Genomic DNA, 27,424 nt, shown 5'->3' with positions numbered 1-27,424 from the left:
TAGCTAAATACTATCTGCTCTTAAAGAATATAGAGTGCATTATGTACCCCTATTGTAAAATATATGGAAATTATATGGGTATGTAACTATTTGGTGACTTGTAAAGGCCCAAAGCTGAGTGCTTTTACAGGGGTCTGTCCAGTATAGTCATTTTTTTAAACACAGGGTTACTTTATTTAGTCATGTGACTTATTAATGAGCATGGTTTCTTAATTTATAACATTACTAAACACTGCTTATAAGGATTACACACACTTCATGCCTTCTGGGGGCTTTGGATGCCAGGAATACAAGCTAGGTTGCAGTTCTGAATACTTTTGTTTTACACCAAAAATCTATGCTCCTACCATTAGTCCCTGGCTTCAGATGGCCAATATGGTTATCCCCCGTAAGTGTAGACCAGAGAGGTTTAACCACTAAATTTTTGAAGTCTGGGGACCCTGGTGTGAAATAGCTCTATAGTTGATCCAGCTACCAAATATTTAATATTACCCCACCCCCCACCAGCTCTGGAGACCATTACTTCTTATGCCATTGGTAACTATTGTGGAAACAGGCACATGCTCTGTTCTCTACTATTGTAATCCTGCTCCATTAAAGTTTAACTCTAAGGGCTCTGGCACACGGGGAGATTAGTCGCCCGCGGCAAAACTCCCTTGTCACGGGCGACTAATCTCCCCGAGTTGCCATGACCCGCCATCCCACCGGCGAACATGTAAGTCGCCGGCGGGATGGCACACGTGGCGGCGCGATTTCCCGAAAGTCGCGGGCGACTAATCTCCCCGTGTGCCAGAGCCCTAAAGAGATTGTCATCTTGACAAATGTACCATTATATATGTTGTGTTAAAACAATAACACTCTTTAAAAATAACTATTTAAAGGGATCTTTTACAGGATATTCATGGCTCTTGTGCAGTATAAAGCTAGCTAAAGCCCTCTAGTTCCCTGCACTTTTAGTGTCACCTTAACAGTGCATCCCCATACCCATAACCCTATTCCATAATAAGTCACCTCAAAAGTTCTACAACTTACATAAAAGCACTTGTTCTTCTATATATGTTTGAAGAACTTCTTGCTGACTTAAATAAGATGACAAAAAAAGCCAGACAAGTGCTAGAACATATGTTAGAGGGATTTTCAGACAAAGTCTATTAAGCCAAACCACAATAAGAAGGGAAATAAATCAACACTGCTTCTCTACATTTTGTTTATTGAGACAAACTAATTAAAAAGGCACAAACATGGGGCATGTTTACATGGACATTATAACAAACATATACAGTAAAAGTGTAGGAATGTGTTTGCTTTCTGCTATACAGAAAGTTTCCTAATCTTTTATATACAAAAGATGTACAATTTAATGTCCTACAATACAAAAGATCAGTTATAAAATTAATTTTTTTATTTTTTTTTTTTACACACTGAAGTCTATTTTATTGTATACATATAAGCCCCCTAGAGCGTTTTTGTGTATTTATCAATTCAAACAACTCTTATTGAAGAGGTTTGTCCATTTTTCTAATAAAGCATGCCATTTTCTCGAACTTGGTGGAACAGACAGACATTTTTAAATACTTAGTTTAAATGAGCAGTACAATCCCTTTTACTGCTAGAGGTGCAATGCACTTCTCCAGCAAAGAAATTGGCTCCGATACATAAATAAAAATTAGCCTTTGAGTCTATTCAGTGAAATACACTTTTTTCATAAAATGTAGAGTCTTTGCCTATTAAGTAACCTCTCAATAGCCGGGAAAGGCTGCAAAACATTTGTTTCTAAGCATGTCTGCTAGCCACCACAGCAAATAAAGATCTGAACACTTATCTAAAACAAAAGTTAATGTTACATGATGGTCTAAAAAGCAGTTTAAAAAAACACTTTTGGTTGGTACTTTCTACAACATGGTTAATAATTGGGAGGGGGTATTAAAACCAATAAAAGACATATAGCATAGCAATGGATGGGTGTCTCTGCTTATGTGTAATCTGTCCAATAAGCAAGTGCTACTGGGGACATTCCACAATGGATTGTATCCCACTGTCTTCATGAACAATAAAGAAAAATAGCAAGAATGGGAAGGTTGAATATAAAAAAAGCAAAAATATTTACATATTAAAACCAGATTTCTACAACACTTATGAAATCTTTTTAAAAACCCACATACAAGAACAAAGAAAAAACCACAAGCAAAAACAATGATTCTCTTGGCTTGTCATACAGGGCCTTTTTATATAGTCAGTGGTTAGAAAAACTATATATGGATTTTAACAGAACACAAAAGTCCTTTTTCTACATAAAATGTATACGCCATTAATAAGACAAAAATTGGGAAGAGGAACTGATAAACTTGGTTACCCATTATGCTTCTACCACATCCATGAGGTTTTCTCCCTGGAAGGCATTGTTTCCTTTTGCGTTTCAGTAGTGTGTGGTTGTACAATCCACACTGAAATGGGAGAGTCAAGGTGCTTTTGAGAAGCCTTTAAACACATGCCAAGCTCCCACGGCGACAACTGAGGTGACAAAATGTATTTTGGAAGCAGTTTCTTAGCTTCATCCTGGTTTCTGCAGGATATATAGATGCCCCCGTACTTTTGTTCTTCAACCGAACCAAAAACCGTTAAATGAAAATAATAATAAAAATAACTAGAATGCTAATACTCCCTTCTGGTTATATGTTTTAACAATATTTACATTGCCCAATATCAAATTAAAGTCTATCAGGTCTGAAAACATAGCACCTAATTTACCTTGTACTAGTCAGGGATTATAGATGAAATGATTAATTTAATGATTCGACTCATTCCATGCTAGTGGACTCAATGTTTCCAGCCCTGATCGCGGTCACATCACAATGGCAAATTCTATTCTTTGCAGATCATTTTGCTTTTCCATAGGAAATGCTGCTTATAATAAACATATCTCCACAGTAAAATGCAGATTCTCTGAGATAACATTGTGTTCTACAATGTACAGATACAGAGAACACAAACAGTTGAAAAGCACAACAGAGACTGCACTAGAATTTGAAAGGTTAAGCTGCAGTAGTGATAAACATGTTCAAAGGTATGAGAATAAAATGAAGATATTGGTTGCTAGTGTTATCTCTTTCTTTCAAAAGTTCCAAGATTTTAGGTTAAAATCTTAATACAATGTTTGCTTTGACTTCAGGCATAAAACAGTCTTCTACACTATATTTTTCTTCATTTTCACTGTTCTGATCTCCTCCATTAATTGGCATGTTACAGGACAATAAATACGAAGGCTGAAGGACAAATGAAATTGGCTAAACTCAAGGGTCAGCAAGCATTTCTGCAACATTCTTAAAGACATTACTGAAAGTTGCTGGTAAATATCTACGGAACAACTTCTTAATACTGGGGTGAGTGTTCTTTACCAAGGTGGTGAAGACGGCAGAGCTTGAGACAAAAATGGCATGCTTTCTACTGGTCTCATAGCTATGTTTAACTGGCCCGCTAACGTCATTGGTGTGGGCAGATTCATAGGGCTCGTTATAGTGACTGGATGTGCTATATTCACAGGAGCAGTAACTGGTGTCTGCAAATTTACAGGTGAAGTTAAGGACAAGGGAGAGGTCATGGAAATAGGAGTTGTAATTGTAACTGGATGACCCAAATTCATTGGAGAAGTTATGTTGACAGGACTTGAAACATTCACTGGGCTTCTCATGCTCATGGCAGCTGCCACTGTTACAGGGTTTGTGAGGGTTCCAGATGCTGCAACAGAAGATGTGATATTGAAGGGAGATGTAAGTGTAACAGGCGTCTGAGAAGTAGTAGATGTTTGGCACAAATTGCTTGTATCTAAAAAGGGAAAAAGAAAAATGTTAATAACCCTCAAACTGTGCAACAAAGCCTACATGATGTTTATTTACCATTTAACAGGGAGGGGGTAGAAGAAATATAATGACCAGATCACAATGTTGGCCTTCACATTCTTTTAGTACAGGAACAGAATTATCCTAGCAGTCTACAGAAAGTAATACAATGCCAAACATTTGGCTATAAATCAAGACATAAAATCACCTATTGAAAAGGTCCTATGATTCTGATCCACAGCACAAAAGAGTGAGTCTGAAGCTGAAATAAGAGGAAAAGTATATCAAAGTCCCAAATCAGGATATGTTTAAAGGGTTATTCACGTACAATAAAAACTTTAACAAATATATATGCAATGCCCCATAAGTTATATTAGTTAACCATATTTACATTTGTTTAAATCTTTTCCTAAACAGACATTTCTGAGAAAGAGGACACAAAGGAAAAAGCAATAGTTTACAAAAACAAACGCAGAAATTGCCTATACTGTATTGATATAATTTAAGTAATTTCAAACTAGTGTGTGCATGTAGTTTCTGTAAAAATCAAGAAAAATGCGCACAATACTCTGGTTATATGAGTGAAGAGATGTTTAAATAAAATGATGCTAAACCAGAAGAGAGTTATAAAAAGGGATATATAAAAATGTGTTAGGCCTAAAACTTTTCAACACATATTAAACAGGAAGGATGGGGGGTGCTAAATACCTAAACCTTGTGTTATGCTTGCTTCAGTAAGGTGCAAGCCACATTCAGCATAATATCAAATGGCCACTGCTTTTTTCAACTAAGAAACTTAATATGATGTGGAGCAAGCTGCAATAGATACAAAACTTCATTTAATGTACATACCAGGTGCAAACAGGGGCCTATATGTGCACTTTACACATTTCAAAATGTATATACCTACATAGGCAAGTGCCTTGATAGCAATGCAGATAAAACAGGAAGGCAGAAATGTTTTTACTTGTAAGTGTTGTGCAAAAGAAAGTACAAAGGAGAAAAGAGGCCAGCAAAGCTTGCAGAATTTTAGGCATATTAAACTTAGCTAACAACACTAAGTATACAGTGGAGTTTTTAAAGGAACAGTAACACCACAAAATGAAAAGGTTTTAAAGTATTAAAATATAATGTACTACTGCCCTGCACTGATAAAACTGGTCTGTTTGCTACAGATTCGCTACTACATCCAGTGGCTTGCAAAAGTATTCAGGCCCCTTGAACTTTTCCACATTTTGTCACATTACAGCCACAAACATGAATCAATTTTATTGGAATTCCACGTGAAAGACCAATGCAAAGTGTTGTACACGCGAGAAGTGGAACGAAAATCATACATGATTCCAAACATTTTTTACAAATAAATAACTGCAAAGTGGGGTGTGCGTAATTATTCAGCCCCCTTTGGTCTGAGTGCAGTCAGTTGCCCATAGATATTGCCTGATGAGTGCTAATGACTAAATAGAGTGCACCTGTGTGTAATCTAATGTCAGTACAAATACAGCTGCTCTGTGACGGCCTTGTCTAAGAGGTTGTCTAAGAGAATATTGGGAGCAACAACACCATTAAGTCCAAAGAACACACCTGACAGGTCAGGGATAAAGTTATTGAGAAATTTAAAGCAGGCTTAGGCTACAAAAAGATTTCCAAAGCCTTGAACATCCCTCGGAGCACTGTTCAAGCGATCATTCAGAGATGGAAGGAGTACGGCACAACTGTAAACCTACCAAGACAAGGCCGTCCACCTAAACTCACAGGCCGAACAAGGAGAGCGCTGATCAGAAATGCAGCCAAGAGGCCCATGGTGACTCTGGACGAGCTGCAGAGATCTACAGCTCAGGTGGGGGAATCTGTCCATAGGACAACTATTAGTCGTGCACTGCACAAAGTTGGTCTTTATGGAAGAGTGGCAAGAAGAAAGCCATTGTTAACAGAAAACCATAAGAAGTCTCGTTTGCAGTTTGCCACAAGCCATGTGGGGGACACAGGAAACATGTAGAAGAAGGTGCTCTGGTCAGATGAGACCAAAATGGAACTTTTTGGCCAAAATGCAAAACGCTATGTGTGGCGGAAAACTAACACTGCACATCACTCTGAACACACCATCCCCACTGTCTAATATGGTGGTGGCAGCATCATGCTCTGGGGGTGCTTCTCTTCAGCAGGGACAGGGAAGCTGGTCAGAGTTGATGGGAAGATGTATGGAGCCAAATACAGGGCAATCTTGGAAGAAAACCTCTTGGAGTCTGCAAAAGACTTGAGACTGGGGCGGAGGTTCACCTTCCAGCAGGACAACGACCCTAAACATAAAGCCAGGGCAACAATGGAATGGTTTAAAACAAAACATATCCATGTGTTAGAATGGCCCAGTCAAAGTCCAGATCTAAATCCAATCGAGAATCTGTGGCAAGATCTGCTGTTCACAAACGCTGTCCATCTAATCTGACTGAGCTGGAGCTGTTTTGCAAAGAAGAATGGGCAAGGATTTCAGTCTCTAGATGTGCAAAGCTGGTAGAGACATACCCTAAAAGACTGGCAGCTGTAATTGCAGCAAAAGGTGGTTCTACAAAGTATTGACTCAGGGGGCTGAATAATTACGCACACCCCACTTTGCAGTTATTTATAAAAAATGTTTGGAATCATGAATGATATGTATATATATATATATATATATATAATTATAATACAGGGAGGAGCACACCCTATACAAGTCCAAATGCCCTTGGTGCAGGTCAAAAACAAAAATATAATAGAAAGAGTGCCGCACACATAGGGACTTGATACAAAAGAAAAAGTGGTTTTATTGAAAAAAAAATTGCATTTTTTCAATAAAACCACTTTTTCTTTTGTATCAAGTCCCTATGTGTGCGGCACTCTTTCTAAAATAAATAAATAAATTATATATATATATATATCAATAAATAAAATATATATATATATATATATAAATGATATCCTTTTTCTCTCTAATAATAAAACAGTAGCTTGTACTTGTCCCAACTAAAATAATTAATCCTTATTGGAGCCAAAACAATCTTATTGCGTTTAATTACGGCTTAAATAATTTTATTAGCAGACTTAAAGGTAGGAGATTCAAATTACAGAAAGCTCCCTTATCCGGAACCCCAGGTCCTGAGCATTTTGTATAACAGATCCCATACCTGTATTGGATATTGCATTGTATTATGGCCTCTATACAAATAGTTTAATTCCAGCTGCAACAATGCCTTTATTACATCTATTACTAGCGGTTTTTTGCCAAGCACCCAATGATGTCAGATCCAGCCACCTTGGACAATAGGCCAGGCCTCTTGCTGCCTTTTAAGTAAAGGCTTGTCAGAGCCTGAATATAACAGCTCACATATGCCAACTTTCTAATACCTTCCTAAAAGCAAATTAAAATGAAGACTGTAAGGGCTCTGGCACACGGGGGAGATTAGTCGCCCGCGATAAAACTCCCTGTTCGCGGGCGACTAATCTCCCCGAGTTGCCTACCCCTGCCATCCCACCGGCGCGGGATGGCAGACGCGGCGGCGCGATTTCGCGCAAATCGCCGATAAAGGCTCGCGAGTCTTTTTCGGCGATTCCCTGAAATTGCCCCGCCGCGTCTGCCATCCCGCCGGCGACTTACATGTTCGCCGGTGGGATGGCAGTGGTAGGCAACTCGGAGAGATTAGTCGCCCGCGAGCAGGGAGTTTTATCGCGGGCGACTAATCTCCCCCGTGTGCCAGAGCCCTAAGACTCCATACACAGTAATCTGTTTGGGATTCCATCTATGCGATTACTGCATGGCAACACTAGATAACGGATCTCAAATTTCACAACTGGTTAGTATACAGCAGGCTTTCAGAGAATTAATGCAATCTAAATACCTGTATCCAGTGAAAGCAATTGATATTAAAATGGTGTTCGCAGAAGACACACTTAAAGGACCAATAAAAAAAAAAATTTACTTTTGTAAATATTGTTATATTTACACTAGTAAATATGTAGGTCCAATACCTTCAAATACATTTTTTTGCCAACAAATGTCCTGTTAGGCCAGTGGCATACAAATTGTTTTCATCACTGACAGATATGCCACTGAGAAAAGGGCAATGTGCTCATGTCATGTGTGTGCAGACTACCTACATCAGTGGGAAAGCTGTGTATGTGTACTTCTTATATTTAAAATGTTTTCAGTATGCAGTCCTGTAGAAAAGACTGGTGATTGACCACCAGTGTGCAAAATCACTTTTTTTTAATGCAATTAGTTTGGTATTAGCTTTGCTGTGTTCAGTCATCCTGGGTTATCAAAATAGAGACTTGGGGGTTGGATGAAGCCCTGCAAGGGCCTTTTATGACCCTCAGTCTACCCATAAGGGCATAATAAATCTTCTATGCCCCTGCACCCCGAAGCATTAAATCTGTCCGGGTGCAGGCACACTCAGCCGATATCTGCGAAACTGAGATATTGCAAAGTCTAGCATTAGTTGGTGGATATCAGCTGTGTGTGCCCGCACCAAGGCAGATTCAATGCTTCTGGGTGCAGGCACAATTAGAAGATTCTTCAAGTGTACAGGTGGATTGTCAGCCTGTGCTTATACACCTTGTGAAGCCTTACCATAAGGGGCACATTCATTAAAGTACAACAGGTCCAATTAGAAAAAATTGGAATTTTTTCTAAAGTTTACAACTTTTGCGGATTTTCTGCAATATTTTCGTTAATTTGCGCAACAAAGTCGTATTTGTCGCAACGAGTACGAAAGTTTTGGATTCATTAAAGCTTCGGTATTGTGACTTTCCTTGGGCCAGGTTGGAGCTGCAGAGTGCCATTGAGTCCTATGGGAGGCTTCCAAAATCATGCATTGAAGTGTCAAAGTTGGAAAGGTTTGCCCGCCGTTTACGAACGTTCGGATATGAAAATTTTGGATCACCATTCGCAAACGATCGTTTCAATACGAAAATTTCTGAACTTTCAGATCGTAAGTACGAAATCTTCATATTCAAACAAACTGAATTTGTGACTTTTGCAATCAGCAGAAATGATCGGATTTTTTGATTCGGATTCGTACTTTAATGAATATGCCCCTAAGTGTCACAGATTTTGTAGAACACTATTTACAGGTAATTTGTCCGTTTGCTTTGCAGATCATTACCAGGGAATATTTTTCATGCTGCCTTCCAGTAACTTCCTGCCATTTCCACAAATATAGTTTGAAAATGTGCCCTCTTCATAATACTTGCAACTCACCATGAATCTCTTCCTGCCAACGTGAAAGGGAAGTGCTGTTGGCAGCATGCACTAGCAATAATTGACTGTACAAATCAACCACTAGAGCTTCAAGCACACATTATCAGGCCTATTTTTCTTTACTTGATCCCAAACAATCAGTACCTCAAAAAATGGCAGGGGTTTGTACACACTGTTCCACTGCCCTGGTAAAACTGTAGGGGCAAATTTGCACCTGGGCAGTATCCCATGGCTACCAGATATTTGCTTTCACTGTTCTGGCCACAGCTGCTATGAGATACTGCCTAGTTGCAAATTTGCTCAGTGTTTATAAATAAGCATGTGAGTTTACTTTAGAAGCTTTAATACAGTTTATAAAAAACTAAACGCTGTGCAGCCATTCAAGTTGAAATAGGACTATGTTGAACACATACACATAGCAGATAACAGATCTATGTAGCATACATATGCTTTAGTTGTAATAAAAAAATCGAAAAAATAACTTTAAATAAAAGATAGCAACTGATTTGCATTTCATTGAGTGAAATAAGTTTTTGAACCCCTACCAACCATTAAGAGTTCTGGCTCCCACAGAGTGGTTAGACACTTCTACTCAATTAGTCAACCTCATTAAGGACACCTGTCTTAACTAGTCACCTGTATAAAAGACACCTGTCCACAGAATCAATCAATAAAGCAGACTCCAAACTCTCCAACATGGGAAAGACCAAAGAGCTGTCCAAGGATGTCAGAGACAAAATTGTAGACCTGCACAAGGCTGGAATGGGCTACAAAACCATTAGCAAGAAGCTGGGAGAGAAGGTGACAACTGTTGGTGCGATTGTTCGAAAATGGAAGGAGCACAAAATGACCATCAATCGACCTCGCTCTGGGGCTCCACGCAAGATCTCACCTCGTGGGGTGTCAATGATTCTGAGAAAGGTGAAAAAGCATCCTAGAACTACACGGGAGGAGTTAGTTAATGACCTCAAATTAGCAGGGACCACAGTCACCAAGAAAACCATTGGAAACACATTACACCGCAATGGATTAAAATCCTGCAGGGCTCGCAAGGTCCCCCTGCTCAAGAAGGCACATGTGCAGGCCCGTCTGAAGTTTGCCAATGAACACCTGAATGATTCTGTGAGTGACTGGGAGAAGGTGCTGTGGTCTGATGAGACCAAAATAGAGCTCTTTGGCATTAACTCAACTCGCTGTGTTTGGAGGAAGAAAAATGCTGCCTATGACCCCCAAAACACCGTCCCCACCGTCAAGCATGGGGGTGGAAACATTTTGCTTTGGGGGTGTTTTTCTGCTAAGGGCACAGGACAACTTATTCGCATTAACGGGAAAATGGACGGAGCCATGTATCGTGAAATCCTGAACGACAACCTCCTTCCCTCTGCCAGGAAACTGAAAATGGGTCGTGGATGGGTGTTCCAGCACGACAATGACCCAAAACATACAGCAAAGGCAACAAAGGAGTGGCTCAAGAAGAAGCACATTAAGGTCATGGAGTGGCCTAGTCAGTCTCCGGACCTTAATCCAATAGAAAACCTATGGAGGGAGCTCAAGCTCAGAGTTGCACAGAGACAGCCTCGAAACCTTAGGTATTTAGAGATGATCTGCAAAGAGGAGTGGATAGTGCTGGGCGGTATGACCAAAAATTTATATCACGGTATTTTTCAAAATTATATCGGTATCACGGTATTTGACGGTATTTTTTTTCCCCATGCATGATTAGGTGACCACCCCAAACACCCGCCACCCGCACCCCCCCGCCACCCCAAACACCCCCCCATCCGCACGCAGCCCCCCCACGCACCCCCCACCCCACCCCAAACACCCCCCCATCCGCACGCACCCCCCCCACCCCAAACACCCCCCCATCCGCACGCACCCCCCCCCACCCCAAACACCCCCCCATCCGCACATGGAAATCACTGTCTTTATAGCACAAGTTAAAAGGTGAACTACACCCTTACTACAACCTAAATATAACTAAAAATGCCAAATTTTATATAGTGAACTTACTGCACCAGCCTAAAGTTTTAGCATCTCAAAAGCAGCAATGATCCAGGACTTCAAACTCATCACAGAGGCACCCCATCTTGGAAAGGGTCTATGACACTTGTATGCTCAGTGTGCTCTGAGCAGCTGTTGAGAAACTAAACTTAGGTGTCATCGAAAATTATCAATAAAATTGAGGTTGGCCTGTAATATAAGCCAATACTACAGGGCTGATTTATTAAACTGATTGTAATTGCCCTAAATTCTATATATAAATATAATAATTATCTGTATTAATTACTAATCAGAATTATATTGTTAAATTTATATTCTCTGCATACAGTATATTTTGAGTTGGTGCCGAAGCTCGGTAACTGACAGCAGCACAGAGCATGTGCAGTGACAGAAAACTGCTAAAGGGCTGCGGTTGCCTTATGCTGGTACAGAAGCCCAAACCATAATGTACAATGTTTCTGCCATACTTCTGTAATTAGGCTTTAGTTCTCCTTTAAAAGGGACTATCCCGTTTAAAAAAAAAAAAAAAAAAAAATTATTGTGTCAAACTATTAGTTTGACACACTAAATTTTCTTTATTTTTTCATAAATATATATATATATATATAACATATTCTCATTTATTTCAGGCACTACTTGCGACTCAGTTTAAACTACATATTTACAGCAGCATTCTGTACTATATATAAGTCTACTGTGCTTACAGTGGGCTTATACAGCCTTACCCTTACCAGAATATAATTTATTTATACACATGAATATGAGACAAACCAACATTTAAATTTTTGAAGGCGGCTAAATAAATCTTTGACAGTTTATGGCCTACCATGCAACAGGCCATAAAAGATTTTGCATATACAGGTTTCTTATATATTAATACTAATAAAATATAATGTAACAGAAGGCATGGAAGCTCATAAATACCTTCATATTTGATGCGACAGTGAACAGGCGTTTGAAGTTCATGGAGTTGTCCTAAAATTAAAACACAAAATGTGGCTTCCTTTTATATAGACAACATTTTTCAAATTATTGTTATACATATTGTTATGAGTGTCTTGATATCAAAATAGATTTATGAAACTGGAAGTATTTGGCACAATGTTCTTTCTGGGTGTTTAGCTTCATAAAATGCACCCATCTGGAGAGAGAGTTTGTTATTCAGGTCCTAATGTCCTACCCTATTGTTTTTTAGTTTAACGCATTTTTTAAGTACATTGTGTAACAATATATAAATTATAGGTATTTTATAAACTTTTAATTTTACAAAATACCATCTCCACAACAGTACTATTACATTTTGGAGCCTGACCCCTTGTTTGCATAAACTTTAGAATATAGTTTCTCCCAAGTTACTAGTATTTGTTCCATATATTTAACAAAAGGGAGTGTGTTTGTGCAATATCAATAACTGTGTATATCATCACTAACCAATTACTATAAAACAATAGAATTAGTTTCTAACAAGCAATACTGGTTAGTTAACAATAGGGTGTTTTGCCTTTTAAATAATGAATGTAAAGTTCTTTTAGCAAACTAAAATTAAAATTGTACAACCAAACACTAATCTATATATAACTATATAGATCTATATATTTAAAAAAAACAAAAAAAAAACCCAAAACTAAACCACAAGCAAAATCCAGTTAAAAAAAAAAGTATATTGTCAAGTTATAGTCAAGGTTTATTTTCAATGGCTGATATGCAAGGATACTGAAAAATCATTACCTTGAAACTTTTTACCTTGCTTACAGGTATTACAGTTGATACTTTGGCTTTGCCCATGTGTTTTTAGGTGACTGGTGATGTATGCTGCACTGAGAAGTTTGCCACAAATATTACAAGACACCTTTCCTTCATGGCGCACCATGTGTGTTCGAAGCCTATCTTTCGTGGCAAAGGCAGCAGTGCAAGTCTGGATGGAAAAGGTAAAGGCATTAAATTAATTATACATTTTTAATCCATAAATATTAACAACATTGTTAAAGGGACACACACACAGTTTTCTTTGCTGAATTTTACTACTAGTACTTATTGTCTACTACAGGTAAAAAAACAATTTTCATATAGCTTCATGGTTAATTTCTTTGCAGACTATAAACATACTTATGCAGATCACGGGGTGTTTTGGCTAACATTTAATATAAAATATGGGCAATGACTGCAGGTTTCTATCCACTGTCCAATTATCACTTTGTAAAATGTACTGTAGTGGCAAGCAACATGTGGAGTTGAGTGATGCTTCAATGATTTCACCATAGCCATCAGGGACTTTGTTGCAACTATTTTCATAACCAATATGTCACCTGCTCAACAATAAACTATGCACATACAAAGACCAACTGGCTCTATTGCCTTGTGCGAGTGCATGACTAAAACATAACATTTTGGGGTAGCAATATAGAGTGTCTGAAGTTATACTGACTTGTCAGTGCTGCAAATAATTGTGCTACTTGGACAGAATTCTTTAAGTGTTCTTGACTACTATTGCCACTTTTGAACATGGTGGCAGACTACCAACTTATCCATAGTCCTTTCAGATATTGATTGGGAAGAATGTAAAAATCTGGGGGAAAAGGACTTGACTTCGGATGTGGTTCTCAAACCATGGGACTGTTTCCATGTGATCCCATTTGCAGGCCTAGTGGCCAAATCAGATGTAGAACTGCTAGTTTCCAAAGCAGGTGATCATCACTTGTTGGACAAGCTGTCATTCCCCATTTTAAATTGCTAGCTTATTTTAAAGAGGACTGTGACAATAAATATAGATAGGATTGGGACCAATTAGAGAATAATGAAGTTTTATGCTGCATTACAGCTAAGTTATTACCAAACAAACAAAAAAGGAAATAAAAGGTTTAAAGGCTCTCCACAAGTATAAAGCAAAGCATTAAACCAGATAAGGAGTTACTAAAAACATGAAAACTATATTGTAACGTGGTCAATGAAAGCAAAAGTTGATGACTTTGTACCTCAGATTTTACTGAACTACAAGGTCTGTTTTATTATACAGGCTTTATTTTTCTTTTTACAGCCAGCGCAGGCAGATTCACAGCAGACTCAAGTTGCTTGCATATGCAAATAAAAATAAGGCAGAAAATAAAGAAATAAATAAATCTTACTTGGCATTTGAAGGGTCTTTCTGTGGAGTGAACATGCTTCACATGACAACTTAAATGATCAGGCCTGTGTAGGAAAGAAATATTTGTATTAAAAAAAATAATGATATGACATTATACATATCAAGAAAGGAGTATTTCAGTAATCAGGACTACATGTAAAATAATGTAAGAAAATGGATTTAATTTCTTTAATAAAAAATTATTTGCATGTAATCCTGATGAGTGTAATCTTCTGTCCTGGTTTTAAAAAAATACATACTAGTAACCATATGCTGCGCTGTAAATATTTGTTTTGGGCTAAATTCTACAGGCTAAGGCTGGAAGCATGTGATCCACTCAGATAAACTGTATGTGCTTTGGAGAAGGAGCCTGCATCCAGCTGAGCCATGAAGCCATTTAATTCTCCAGCAGGCACATACCATTGACCTAAACATGACCATGAAGGTCTATAATATCATTGCAGAAAAACAAAACATTTTAAGATAATTCATAATTAATAAGAACACTGGGGCCATCAAGGTGCATACAATTGAAACTTGTAGCTGGTATGCAAAACAAATTGTCATTTCCTGTCATACTGGCAGCTTTACAATGTAGAGATTTTTTTTTTTTTTTTAAAGCGGAACTAAAGGCTAATAGAAAATTAAAGCAAATATGCAATAAGTGCTCCCCTGGCAATTAACATGTTTTCTTAGCTTTAGTTTGTTAAAGAGCTGCAGGCTCAGTAGAGGCAGAGTAAGGTGTGTCTCCACGATATCTTTAAATATACGAAAAGCAACACCTACAGTTGACAGACATATTGTGAAATGGAGCCAAAGAATAATGATGACCATGTCCCAGCTCAAGGCAAAATCAGCATTGCTTTCTGTAAAGTTTATAAATATAAATAGCAATATGGCCAGGTAGATCTTGGAATCAACAGTCTAATTCTAACTAATTGCAAGAGCAGTTTCTACACCACCATTATTTTTGCAAACAAATGTTAAAAACAACAGAATAGAAAGAGTATGTCAACATGAAGTAAATGATATAATCAACCATTCCTTACCTTGAAAAACCTTTTCCACAAACACTACATGTGTATGGTTTTGTGATTCCACCTTCATGAGATCGAACATGGTAAGTCATGCGATCTTTTCTTTTGAAACGCTGATTGCATACTGGACATTCAAAGGGCTTTTCATCTGAGTGAGACAGTTTGTGCCTGTTGAGATGGTACACATCCCTGAATGCTTTTCCACACATCTCACAAGCATGATTTTTCTTGACAGGCTTGCTAGGCTTCTTCACTGGTGGTGCAACAGGCATAGGAGGGATACTAGGACTGGCAGTAGGAACTGTGGTAGATGATGAAGTGGTAACTGTGGACAGGATCCCAGCAATTGTGGAGACCAATGATGTTCTGTTATTGTCTCCAGCAATAGTTGAAATAAGGGGTACGACGGGTGACGTCTGTGTTTTCTTTGGCCGTGACACCAATTTTATTCCTGTGTGGCAGGACTCATGGCGCCTCAAATGGTAGCTGTCCCTGAAAGCTTTGCTGCAGTATGTGCATATAAATGAAGTTTTGGGCTTTTCCTTCTTCACTACTACAGGTTCCTTAATAGGTTCTGCCTGAGTCTGAGGTTTGTGCGTTACTGGTAAAGGTAACATGGGTTTCTGATCAGGTGGCTCAACAGGAGTACCCAAAAGTGGTAGCAGGCTATTTTGGGCTGCCTGTTGCTGATGATGGTGATGATGATGATGATGATGACTGGCATCATGAGCCTGTTAAGGGAAAAAAAAAAAAAAAAACTATAAGGCATAACAATAATAAACTAGGGTGGTGCTTTATACAAGTGTACATGTTTATATACAGTAAAATTTTAAATGAAATACTAGCACTGTATACAATGTGTACCGTTGTTCATTATTTTTTGTTTGTTAACAATGTTATCTTCACAGTGAAAAGTAGGATGCCTGCTATATTATCATAATGGATTAGTACACCTCAAATAAAACATTATGTTGGGTTTGTCTCTAAAGTACCTGCTCTACAAATACATATATAAGGCTGCCTCTGAGTTCCTTTACAAGGACATTTCGGACCCCTTCCAACTTGCAAAATGTGCAATTAGAGCGGACGGTTAATTTTTAAACCAGAACACACAGAACTCTCATACTCAAACCAATTCTGCTGCATGTTGAATAGTATTAGATCCAATGTCAAATGCATCACCAACCAATGATGTGCTGCATTTAAACAACTGAACATGGGCATTCCCAAATCCTTATCCCCAACCCCAGTAACCTAGATTCTGGGAAGCAGAATTCAGCATAGCACTGAAAAATCCCTATTGCAGCACAATTTATTAAGTATGCATGCTAACAGGACTGCTTACAACAGGTAACTTACAGGTCCTAAAGCATGTATATGTACAACTGTCTGATGCTAAAGGAATGATATAGCAACCTACCAGTGCACCCCTTTTCTTGGGTTCCTTAGTACAGGGATCCCCAACCGCCGGGCCATGGGCAGCTTGCAAATGGGCCACATCTTTTCCCAGCCGTGGTGAATTTTGCGCCCTACGCGATGCGTCACGCGAATAAATGGGCCGCGCATTAAAAGGTTAGGTAGCACTGCCTTAGTAGGTATGTGGGATCAAAGTTAACAGCCGATACATTCACTAATTCTAGGGGTGCCACTTCAACTATTTAAAGGGAAATTTTAGCATATCTAGAGCAATTCAACAGACAGCTATTGTCACCAAACATTTAGTAGCACTGCTGGCAGGTGACCAAACATCCCCAATAGAGTTGCTGTTAGGTTGTATTTTGGGGACTTAGAAATCTGAAGCTTGGGTCACCTTTTTCATGATTGTGCAGCCACAGACATAGCAGTGGTAACATTAAAAGGAAAAGTAACACTAAATTTTTTTATGTAAAAAATCTATTCTACCCTGCCCCAATAATTGCCCTATCCTGCAAACCATTTAGTTTTTTGAATTCTTTATTAGAAAATAATTGCTAAAACTTGGCTTCCAGTCATTTGAAATAAGGCAATACGGCGAAGGAAGGATCCACTATGCGCCGATCGATTGATCAAGCCTAGCCTTCCTTCTGTATAGGAAGGAGTCAGGCTAGGCTCGATCAATCGATTGTCGCATCGTATTTTAGTGTTACTTTTCCTTTAAAAAACTGAATGGGCTTATTATTTATTTGCGTTTGAAGAAACATGAATGAGTAACTACTTATTGTTACTTAAAGGCAAACAAGAATTATATTTAGCATCAGATTAAAATGTTTCAATGCAAAATAAAAAGATGACTCCGATGTTTGGGAGTAACATTCTTTTGTGGCTGCAAAACCAATATTTATGCATTATACAAAAAAAGTGATGTTACCCAATATTTTATATAGCAAAATCTCTTACAACATAGTCCCTGATCCTCACTAACTTTTTTGACACAGGTGTACAAATATGGAATAGCTCACATTTTCTTTTCAAGAACACTATAAAGATCTCTTATGGCATTTTTGTAAGAGTCCCCCCTGACAAATCAATCATGGATGTCTCTCTGCAACACATTTACATAAGGTGCTTAGTGCAGAGTAACATACAGCATTCAAAAATAAAACTGAATATAAATCCTACATTAATGTTTAGGTATGAAAGCCCTTATGCAGTTAAGTTCTCACATGTCAACAAACTTAATCCACATAGCTGTAAGGATAATGGCACATGGCTTGATATCGCCAGTGGCAAAAAGCTGATCCCCTGCCTTCAGCCCCCTATATACATATGCTCAGACGGGAATGGGATCTGCCTGTCAGTCCACATGCAGAGAAGATTTTGTTGCCAAGACACTAAGGGGCAGATTTATCAACATTCTGATTTTCGTGGTTTTGAAACCACTAATAAACTCATCTCCACTAAAACCACAAATGTTTAATGATCTATTAAAAGATCCAAATTAAAAAAGCACAAGTTACATAAAAAGGAGAACATACAAAATCTTTGTGAACTTAGTGCTGGGCGGTATACCGGTATATACCGAACACCGTTTTTTTTTTTAAAAAATGATAAAAATTTTTAACTTACCGGCATACCGGTGTGGGCGCCTCCTGGCAATTTTTCTTACTATTTCCGGGTTGCGCGCGCTAACGTCACGCGCGCAACCCGGAAATAGTAAGAAAAATTGCCAGGAGGCTCTGTGAGCTGTCGGTGGGTGCCTGCGGCTGCCTGGCCAGTAAGTTATATTTATGTGAAGGGGATGGGGGTGTGTGTTTGGGGTGGGGTGGTGGGGGGGGTGTTTGGGGTGGGGTGTTTGGGGTTGGGCGTGGTCACCTAATCATGCATGGGGAAAAAAAAATACCGTCAAATACCGTGATACCGATATAATAAAAAAAATACCGTGATATAAATTTTTGGTCATACCGCCCAGCACTATGTGAACTTACAAAAAAAAAAAAAAACCCTGAAAACCTCTAAAACCATGAATTAAGTAACTCTTACAATTTGCCTAGGACATCTCCCATTGACATTTACCATCTCTACATTACCTTGACTGCTTTTAGATGGCAGAGTTTTGAATTAGCATTTTGTAATTTTGACACATAATAAATGCAAACATAAAAATGGGTGTTTTCAAATGAAAAATTTAGTTTTGGTGTGAAGAAACACAAATTGCAAAAAATATACAAACATATTATACATGCCTCCCTTTGCAATTATATATTTTTCACTGAAATATTTTCTGATCTGTTTTCGCTGCTGGTAACGGTCACACATTCAATTTAGATTGATTTCCACTCTGCTCCATGTGTGGTGGATTACAGTTCTGTCAGGGCACCCACAGTCAATATGCACAAGGAGCAGAATTCAGCCAGAAATCCACAGTAACTTCTTAATGCAGACAGGCATCGAATCCCCTTTTAACTGCTCAAATGATTTTGAAACAAAAATGCATTTTCTCCTCTGGCACTTAAAAATGTATGTAACATATGACAACAGCCTAAGGGTAATGGCACATGGGGAGATTTAACACCCACAGTTAATTCTCAGCAACCGCGGGCAACAAATCTCCCCTAAAAAGCCACCTTATCTCTCTGAAAGGCAATAGGCACAAACATTCAGGAGAGAAGAGTAAAAAATGTTTATCAATGGTTTAAATAAAGAGTATTTGATCGCGCTTGCCATGCGGGACGCTGGCTCTGAGCTTGAAAGTATAACTAAAATCAAGCCATAAAGCAAGGCAGGAATCGTTTGACACATAATAAATATAGTCTCAAGTACCAGAGAATGGATTTCTCCATCCAAGCACAAAACTGGCAACTTCTGCAAAAAAAAATTACATTTTTTCCTAGATATAATCTAACTATGATCTGCAGATTTTAAATAGCACAGATCTCCAAGGATTATACTTCCTGGATAAAAGGCTTCACTGTTGAGGCATGTATTTGTGGCTTCCTGCCAGAATTTTAAAATAGGATTTTGAGTAGAAATGTTCACTAGAAACCTAGAGTGAAGAATGTACTCTTTTTCTCAAATGAAAGCAGGCAACAAGTGAAGATATCCAGCAAATATAACTCCTTGGAATGCACCTAATCCAGGATTCGGCAAAGATTTGGCCTTTTTCAGCAGGATTCGGTCTCACCCAAATCTATAAAATCATGAGACTTTTCTTAATATAAAAAAAGGAGGTTGAAATTTTTTTACCACTCTTTAACCCCTCACTAACATAATTTGCATATGCATGAAAAATTGTATGCAAATTAGGATTTTATTCAGTTTTACTATCTGGCTAAATCTTTTACAAAGGATTTGGTGGATCCCTAATAACTACGGACATCATAAAGATGGCATCATGTGTTTTAATGTTACAAGGATCTTAACATTTGATAAAGTATATGAAGTTAGAAAATTATGTTATTGTTAGTTCATATAAATCACCTAAAGTTTCCCATTTAAAAAAAAAGCAACTGCAGAAGGGGGGAGTCATTTTAAGCATTGCTGCATTTTACAAGACCACTGCAGTTCTAGGTGCACCATGTGCTCTTTCAGCCTAAGTTGCAAAACTGGAGCAATGTCCATTTCTTTGAATGACAGCAGCAACAAAAGTTCCAAAAATATATTCAATGAAGACTTTTAAGCAGTACACAGTTAAATTACAGAAAAACTGGCATAATTTATTATGGATACCTTAAATGGAAAAAAAATAAAAATAAAACTAGAATTGATTAGTGCTGAAGGCAAGGCAACTGGTGATAAACTCGGGGCTATGAAGCAGTTTACAATCTTCTACCGTAGTTATAAAGCCTAAAGCAATGGATGGGGAGGGGGTGCTCACCTTGAAGGGCAGGCGTTTATTGGTCGCCTAGATGTTTAGGGTGATAGCACACAGATTAGTTGGCCGCAATAAATCTGATCTTCTGCAGGCAAATCTCCGGCATTTTCAACAGCGCTAATGTAAATCACTGCTGGGAAAATATGTGTTGCTTAGTTTTCTCAAAGTAGCTGAACTTGCCTCACATGGAAACTTTGGGCTACTTCGGAAAAATAAAGTGACTCGTGTTTTTTCATAACCGATTTAAATTATTGCTAGTGGGAAAGCATTTGCAGGAGATTAGTCACCTACAGTAGAGCAGATTTATCACAGGCAACTAATCTGAACATGTGCCACAGTTAGGACCATGGCAGATGGGGAGATTTGTTGCCTGTGGCAATTCTGCACTACCACGGGCACAAAATCATGCTCAAATGATTTCCATTTAAAAACAATGGGGCTGATTTTGCCAGTTTTGTTTCCCAACCACAAGGATACAAACCACTGGGGCAACAAAAGAAAAACCCGAAACCACCCTGTATGCCATTACCCTAAGGCCAATGACCCACTAGTAGGAAATGCAACATTGTTGCATTGTTGCAATTGTAAAAATTTTGTGTATGTATTACATTTTAGGTGAGAAGTGTAATAATATAAATTAATTTAACACTCAAGCCCAAGCCCTTCAGCATGGAAATTTTACAGGAATCTTTATCCAATTTGGGTAGCTAATTATTTTTAAGCAATGGGAACATTTGCCTGTTAACATTTCTGTTTCCTTGCAAGTCGATCTGCTCAGTCTATTTCTCCATGTATAACACAGCCTCCAATTATGCAACCTTTTACACCATTAACTCTATGTTCTCTTTCTAAAGGAATACTGTCATGGCAAAACATGTTTTTTTCCCAAAATGCATTAGTTAATAAAGCTTCTCCAGCAGGGTGGTTTCGGGTTTTTCTGAAATGCTTTTTTTTTTTTTTTTTTTTTTTTTAAATGCAGATTTTTTTTATGTTTAAAATTATCACATGGGGCTAGCCATATTCTTCATTTCCCAGGGTGCCACAGCCATGTAACCTGTGCATTGATAGATTTCTTACTATAGAGTGCTTCTATAGTATACTCTCTGGAGTTTATCAATGCACAGGTTACATGGCTGTGGCACCCTGGGAAATGAAGAATATGGCTAGCCCCATGTGATATTTTTAAATATAAAAACAATCTGCATTTAAAAAAAAAAAAAAAAAAAAAGAAATCTAAGTCTGGCTTGGTACTCCTCCAGTTACAAGGTGTAGGAAAACTTAGATTAGAACTGCTTTCAGATAACAACCTAATGTGTAAAGCTCAGAATCAGGCACAATGCACTGAGATGGCTGCCTACACACAAATATTCAGATTGAATTATTTGCTATATAAAGAGTGTAATTTAGATATAATACAGCATAATAATCATGACAGAAGAATATAGTTTTAAGCATGGTTTATGTTAAACTGGATTTCACAATGAATATCCATTAAAGCATATCGCTGTAGGCTATTCTGCATAACACTCATTGGGATTGAAAGCACAGGTAAGGTTAACGGATGGTCTAGGCCAAACTAAAGAACATGAAAATCAATAACTTCACATTCTGTATAAGATTCCTACTGTTTTACATAATGAGGTGGGGGCTTTTGTCACTGTGCTCTCCTCACTAGAAATGTGCTGTTTAAAGGAACAGTAACACCAAAAAATAAAAGCTTTAAAGTAATAAAAATATAATGCACCGTTGCCCTGCACTGGTAAAACTGGTGTGTTTGCTACAGTAACACTACTATAATTTATATAATAAGCTGCTGTGTAGCCATGGGGGCAGCCATTCAAGCTGGAAAAAAGGAGAAAAGGCACCGGTTACATTATCTGCTATGTGCCTGTGCCTTTTCTCCTTTGAATAGCTGCCCCCATACTACACAGCAGCTTATTTATATAAAGTATAGTAGACTTTCTGAAGTAAACACACAACTTTTACCAATGCAGGGCAGCAGCACATTATATTTTAGTTACTTTTATACACTTTCATTTTTTGGTGTTACTGTTCTTTTAAGCTGAATTTTTGTTTTTATGAGCATGCTTTTTTTCTAAAGTAAAATTAGTTATACAATTGTCCTTGTTTGAACAGCTTTATTGTTAAGGTCACTACAAATGCAGGATTTTGCTCGCCATGGTCCTCTCAGGAAGCTCTACAATAATTAAAATAACCTTACACCTCAGCAGCTGCTCTGCATTCAAATGAATGTGTGAAGCAGCTGCAAACAAGGTTCTCTTTAAGTTGTGGACAGCACAGATTGAGTCCAACAAAACAACTAACTATGGTGCAAACAATGAACTAGTGCGAAAAAACACAATTGTGTACTTATTCTGACCCATCTGCTTATCTATGCATAGTTTTCAAAAGTGTGCACATTGCTTAAAAAAAAAAATTGTTGTTTGACCACTCTGTGCCATGAGTATAAAGTAAAGCTGGCCATACACGGGCAGATCTGCTCTCTATCTTCACCCAATATCCCCACCTACGGGTGGGTGATATCGGGGAGGCATGTAGGCGAATTCGATCGTTTGGCCCTGGGGCCACGCAGCAATGGGGCAGTTAGTTCGGGGGCCGCATCAACGAGCTGATGCGGTCCCCGATCCAACTGGATTTTCTAACCTGCCCGATCAATATCTGGCCAATTTCAGGCCAGATATCGGTCGGCCAGGCCCCTCGGTTCTGCCCCTACACGGGCTGATAAGGCCAAACTGCTAGGCCACCTGTCATGTACATTACAATTATGATCTTTACAGCATAATTGGTTGCAGGAAATATTGTTTGTTTTCTCTATCTGCATATGACAGGTAAACTGTCAGATATGCAGGTAGAAACAAAAGAATTCTACTCCAGACAGTTCAGCATTACCATTATGCTGACTTTCAGGTGCCTTCAAAGGCATGCAATAAAATTTTTCTCCTCCAGTATACACTCAACTGTGCAATTTTAGCCCAAAAAGAACAGATAACTGGGGTTATGGGCTATTGAAGTCTAAGGAAGGTAGCATAGGCACTTTCAGACCTTTCTCTGCTAGTGTTAAATTTACTTTGTTTAATATTAGTCTAAAAAATATTGTGACAGTAACCAAAAGCACTGCAATAAATATGGTATATGCTTTAAGAGAACATATACCATCCCCCCTTTTAACATGAGGTCATGCAGTAGAGCTTTTTTTTTTTTTTACACAAACATACCTGATTCCACAGATTGAAGGTACCCATGATAACTTCAACAAGCTATTTCCCATGATCCCCTATGCTGAAAGTGCAATAGTACCCCCTGCCTCATTGTTTTTGTTCCATTGTAAAGTTCTAAATTCTGGGACTTGAAGTCCCTCTGCTTAGTGGGTGGTGTACAAATTCTTTGCGAAACAAAGGGACTCCCAGGATCTACCGTTTTACAATGAAACAAGGCGAGGGAGGGGTTACAATATTGTGAGACACTGGGGGGGGGGGGGGGGAATAGGCAAACAGACAATATCAAGGGTTACTTTCATAAAATCTGTGGAATCAGGTATGGCTGTGTAGAAATAATGCATTTATATTCCTTCTGGCAATTCGGCCAACCTGAATGAGCTTGTGCCAAAATAAGGGGTATATTTTCCCTTTAAGTAACTGTGTCGTTTGATTTTGATTACAGCAAGTCTTATATCAAAAGGAATTTATCTTTCTTCTAGAAGTTGCATGTCTTTTAGTTCTATTCCCTCCAGGCACTTTGGAGCTCTTACATTTGGGAAGCTCCTGTTGACTAGCATTTTTGATATTCTGAAAAAAAAGATACAAATTACATATTATATTAGTAATTGCTACAATTAGTTGACTGTCATTTAGATAATAGGCTCCACTGGGAGAGGGTGCAATGGTGGTTCTGAGTTTTTTTACATCCTGGATACTATCTGGAGTTTTCAACCATACACCAAAATTAGACGGGTTAATTGGTCCATGATTAATTTGAACCTAGATTGCTGTGTAATTGTCATAGGAACCATAAAGTGTAAGCTCAACTAGCATAAGGACTTATATGAATAATCAATGATCTCTGCATAAATAAGTCACTGCTTTATAAAGGATAATAAAGAAAATGAATTTAAGACCAGTAGTAGCTGTACTTTACTTAACTCAAAGACATGCAAGTGTGGGCAGCTTAAAGAATGCTAAAGAGGTAACTTTAGGGCTACTGCACACAGCATTTAAATGTGTTCTACCAGACAGGATTGTATGTGTTAACAGATGCCATTCTTTTCAGTGCTGTTGGTATTCACAGGACTGACCTGCCAAATGCAGGTTTCATTGCGGTCCCGTGAGAACAAGCAAAATAATGGCTTCAGACAAACATGTATTCCTGTGCAGTGGCACACATAAAAGGCGACTGCACAGGACACATATTAAAATACCTGTGTGTAAGTGATCACACATTACAGCAGATGCGGACATGTTACAAAATCTAGATGAATCTATTGTGCCAAGACATTGCTTTAAATTTCTGACATATGTGAAGATATACAGTTAAAACAACTGCTCCTATAGCCTGGATGCAATTTCTGAGAGATCAATTGTGTACATATCCACTTGTCCTATTGCAACAAATTCAAGGCATGTTGTAATTTTGGTATCATATTAAAGGTGGAATGAATGCAAATGCTTCTTCAGAAATCATATCGGCCTACACAAGAAATCTGTTAATAGAACCATTGAACGCCCTTTTTAAACGTAGTTACACGTTACATTTTAATATAATTTCAAAGGAAAAACGCTTTAGGTTAACAAAAACACGAATGTGTATGAAATTTATTCAACTTGTCAGAACAAAGTTATTGCATGCAATTGCTCTCTTGCACCTTAATATGGTACTATATGTAAAGACCTAACTCATTTTATGACATAATGGGACAGTTGCTCCCAGACTTAAAGAACAGAAAAAAATAAAATAAAAAAAAGTAATCTTAAAATGTGATCTAAACCTCAGTGGGTCTCTCTGTTGCCAGAGATTGCATGACTGTATACAAAAGGTCACTTTCAGTTGGTCTCTGACCCTGCATAACTAACAAAACAGCCCTAAGTGAACTTTCCTTATGTACCTGATTTACAGCTCAACTCTTGTACAATCACCTGCAAATTATCTCTCATTTTAGAAAACATGAAAGGGCCAACTAAGGCAATTTGAACTACTAAAACTAACAGCTAGATCTGGAAACTGATCAAAAAAAGTCTAGTGGGTAAATAAACAACAGATCAAATTGCAGCAACTCGCCATAATCTGTAAAAGTACGGGAGGTGCAGTCAGTGGCCATAATAAGCCGGTATTACCCCAAGTCTCGGCCGCACAGCCTGCAGTGACACAGCACTACTCCCCCAAGGCAATGCAGCACTGCGGCCATGTAAGCAATTGTATGTTCCCACCCGGGGCTAGATTTCACCTGTTGGTGGGGCACAGATATTGCCTTCTTATACCTCAACGTCAAAATATCTATATACCCTTGCAATGCGTCGAGAAGTGAAACCGCAGCCAGACTTGACACACTGACCCCCCCCCCCATACGATCTAAGCCATTCTACAGAACAACGCCATTGCACTACCAGCGCAGGGTATAATAAATGTGTATCTGTACCATATAACAGAATCAAAGCTCGGCAGTCCGTTATCTGCACGAAGAGCGAGTCTATCGCAGGCGCACAGTGTAGCGGCTATGGGCAAACAGGATTAAAATGCGGCACTACAAACAAAGGGATCAATGCTGGGGCCTTGCCGTGCTACAATGCGCTCCTAGCAGCTCCTGTTACAGAACACGATCGTGAGAGGAGAAAGGTTTTGGTGGAACACACAATCTGCTGTTTGACTTAAAGTAAATCGCAATCAAGGTTTTGTGGAATGAAATTTCCAATCTAACAAGCTAACATTCCAGTTCATTCCCCACAGCTTTCCCTCCAGCCAGCCAGCCCATTCCGCCCTCTCTCTCTCTCTGCTCTACAAGGACAAAAATAGTGTCTCTTCTGCGCTGTCTCTCCCCTCCTGTGTCTGCCTCCGCCCGGTGCAGCCGGCTCCTGTCTCCCCTCTCTGCCCGGGGAAGGAGGGAGGGTGAGGAGAGAAGGAGGAGGAGGTGGTGGATGTGGGGGGGCTGTTTGCTCCCGGGTGTCCCCGCTTCCCGGGGAGGGGAGTGGAGGAGAGGCTGCTGCTGCCTCGGCGGCGGGGAAGGGGGGAGCCAGAGGGAGGAAGGCGAGGAGGGGGGAAGAGGTGGGGTGATTCCGCCGCCCTTTGTCAGATTTCTACCGAATACAGAGATGTGCAAACGGGGAAATGGCTACAGACGGATAATAAGTCTCTTTTTCATTCTTACCTGAAACAAGAAAGCGGTCCAGTTGGCCTCCATGGCGTTCCCGGGGAAGGAAGGGGAGAGAAAAAAAAGAGAGGGAAGGGAGGAGGGAGCACAGCGCTTGGAGGAGGAAAAAAGGAAGAAGGAAAAAAAAAGAAAAAAAAAGTCGCCGAAGGATCCCTACATGAAACCTACAACAAAGCAGCTGAGAATATGGCAGCGCCTAACAACTTCCGGTAACCTCTGGGAGAGACCATTGGGGAGGAGGAGGAGGGGGACTGGTGGGGGAGCGGGGTGGCGCAGCAGCTCCGCCTTCGGTCATTGGCGAAGGGGGGTTGGGGGTGGATACCATGATTCTCCCCACTACTACCACCCTTACTTGTCCTCTCCCGCCTTCTGGTCGTCGTGTGTTTGGCTAGACTCCCCCGTCTTCCCAAATCTGTGGAAGAGGTGGTGATAATAGAGTGTAAATAAACCTCCCCAATAAAGGACTGCAGTGTTGCTTGTTTATTTATGTAGCCCTCCTTTTCTGCGCGTGATGGCGGTAGGGA

The 27,424-nt window shown here is 39.1% G+C and overlaps 1 protein-coding gene across 4 annotated transcripts; it reads right to left on the bottom strand.

The window, feature by feature from the left end:
- Positions 1-1,192: 1,192 nt before the first annotated feature.
- vezf1 (vascular endothelial zinc finger 1) lies at positions 1,193-27,424 on the bottom strand. Of its 4 annotated transcripts, none has more exons than XM_012956765.3 (7): positions 26,898-27,421; positions 15,244-15,962; positions 14,196-14,259; positions 12,817-12,988; positions 11,998-12,048; positions 4,045-4,098; positions 1,193-3,822 (listed from the first exon to the last, which is right to left on the bottom strand). In XM_012956765.3, the coding sequence occupies exons 1-7, from the start codon at positions 26,928-26,930 to the stop codon at positions 3,392-3,394; spliced, it is 1,524 nt and encodes a 507-aa protein (XP_012812219.1). In that variant the 5' UTR covers positions 26,931-27,421; the 3' UTR covers positions 1,193-3,391. The 4 variants fall into 4 exon arrangements, with proteins under 4 accessions (XP_012812219.1, XP_012812221.1, XP_012812220.1 ...); NM_001006864.1 differs by having other exon boundaries at positions 1,194-3,822; positions 12,802-12,988; positions 26,898-27,108; XM_012956767.3 differs by lacking the exon at positions 4,045-4,098 and having other exon boundaries at positions 26,898-27,424.

Source organism: Xenopus tropicalis, chromosome 2 (genome assembly GCF_000004195.4).
Source record: "Xenopus tropicalis strain Nigerian chromosome 2, UCB_Xtro_10.0, whole genome shotgun sequence".
Classification (NCBI taxonomy): Eukaryota; Metazoa; Chordata; class Amphibia; order Anura; family Pipidae; genus Xenopus; species Xenopus tropicalis.
The sequence above is the reverse complement of the archived record's forward strand: the minus strand, read 5'-3'. Positions and strand labels throughout refer to the sequence as shown.

Bases quoted from the DNA above. Each gene is read 5' to 3' on its own strand.
- vezf1 (NM_001006864.1), bottom strand. From the start codon at position 26,930: ATGGAGGCCAACTGGACCGCTTTCTTGTTTCAG. The intron at 12,989-14,195 runs GTAAGATTTATT...TTTTCCATCCAG, and splicing joins AAAGACCCTTCAAATGCCAA to ACTTGCACTGCTGCCTTTGC. The intron at 4,099-11,997 runs GTATTTATGAGC...CTCTTATTTCAG, and splicing joins CTGTCGCATCAAATATGAAG to CTTCAGACTCACTCTTTTGT.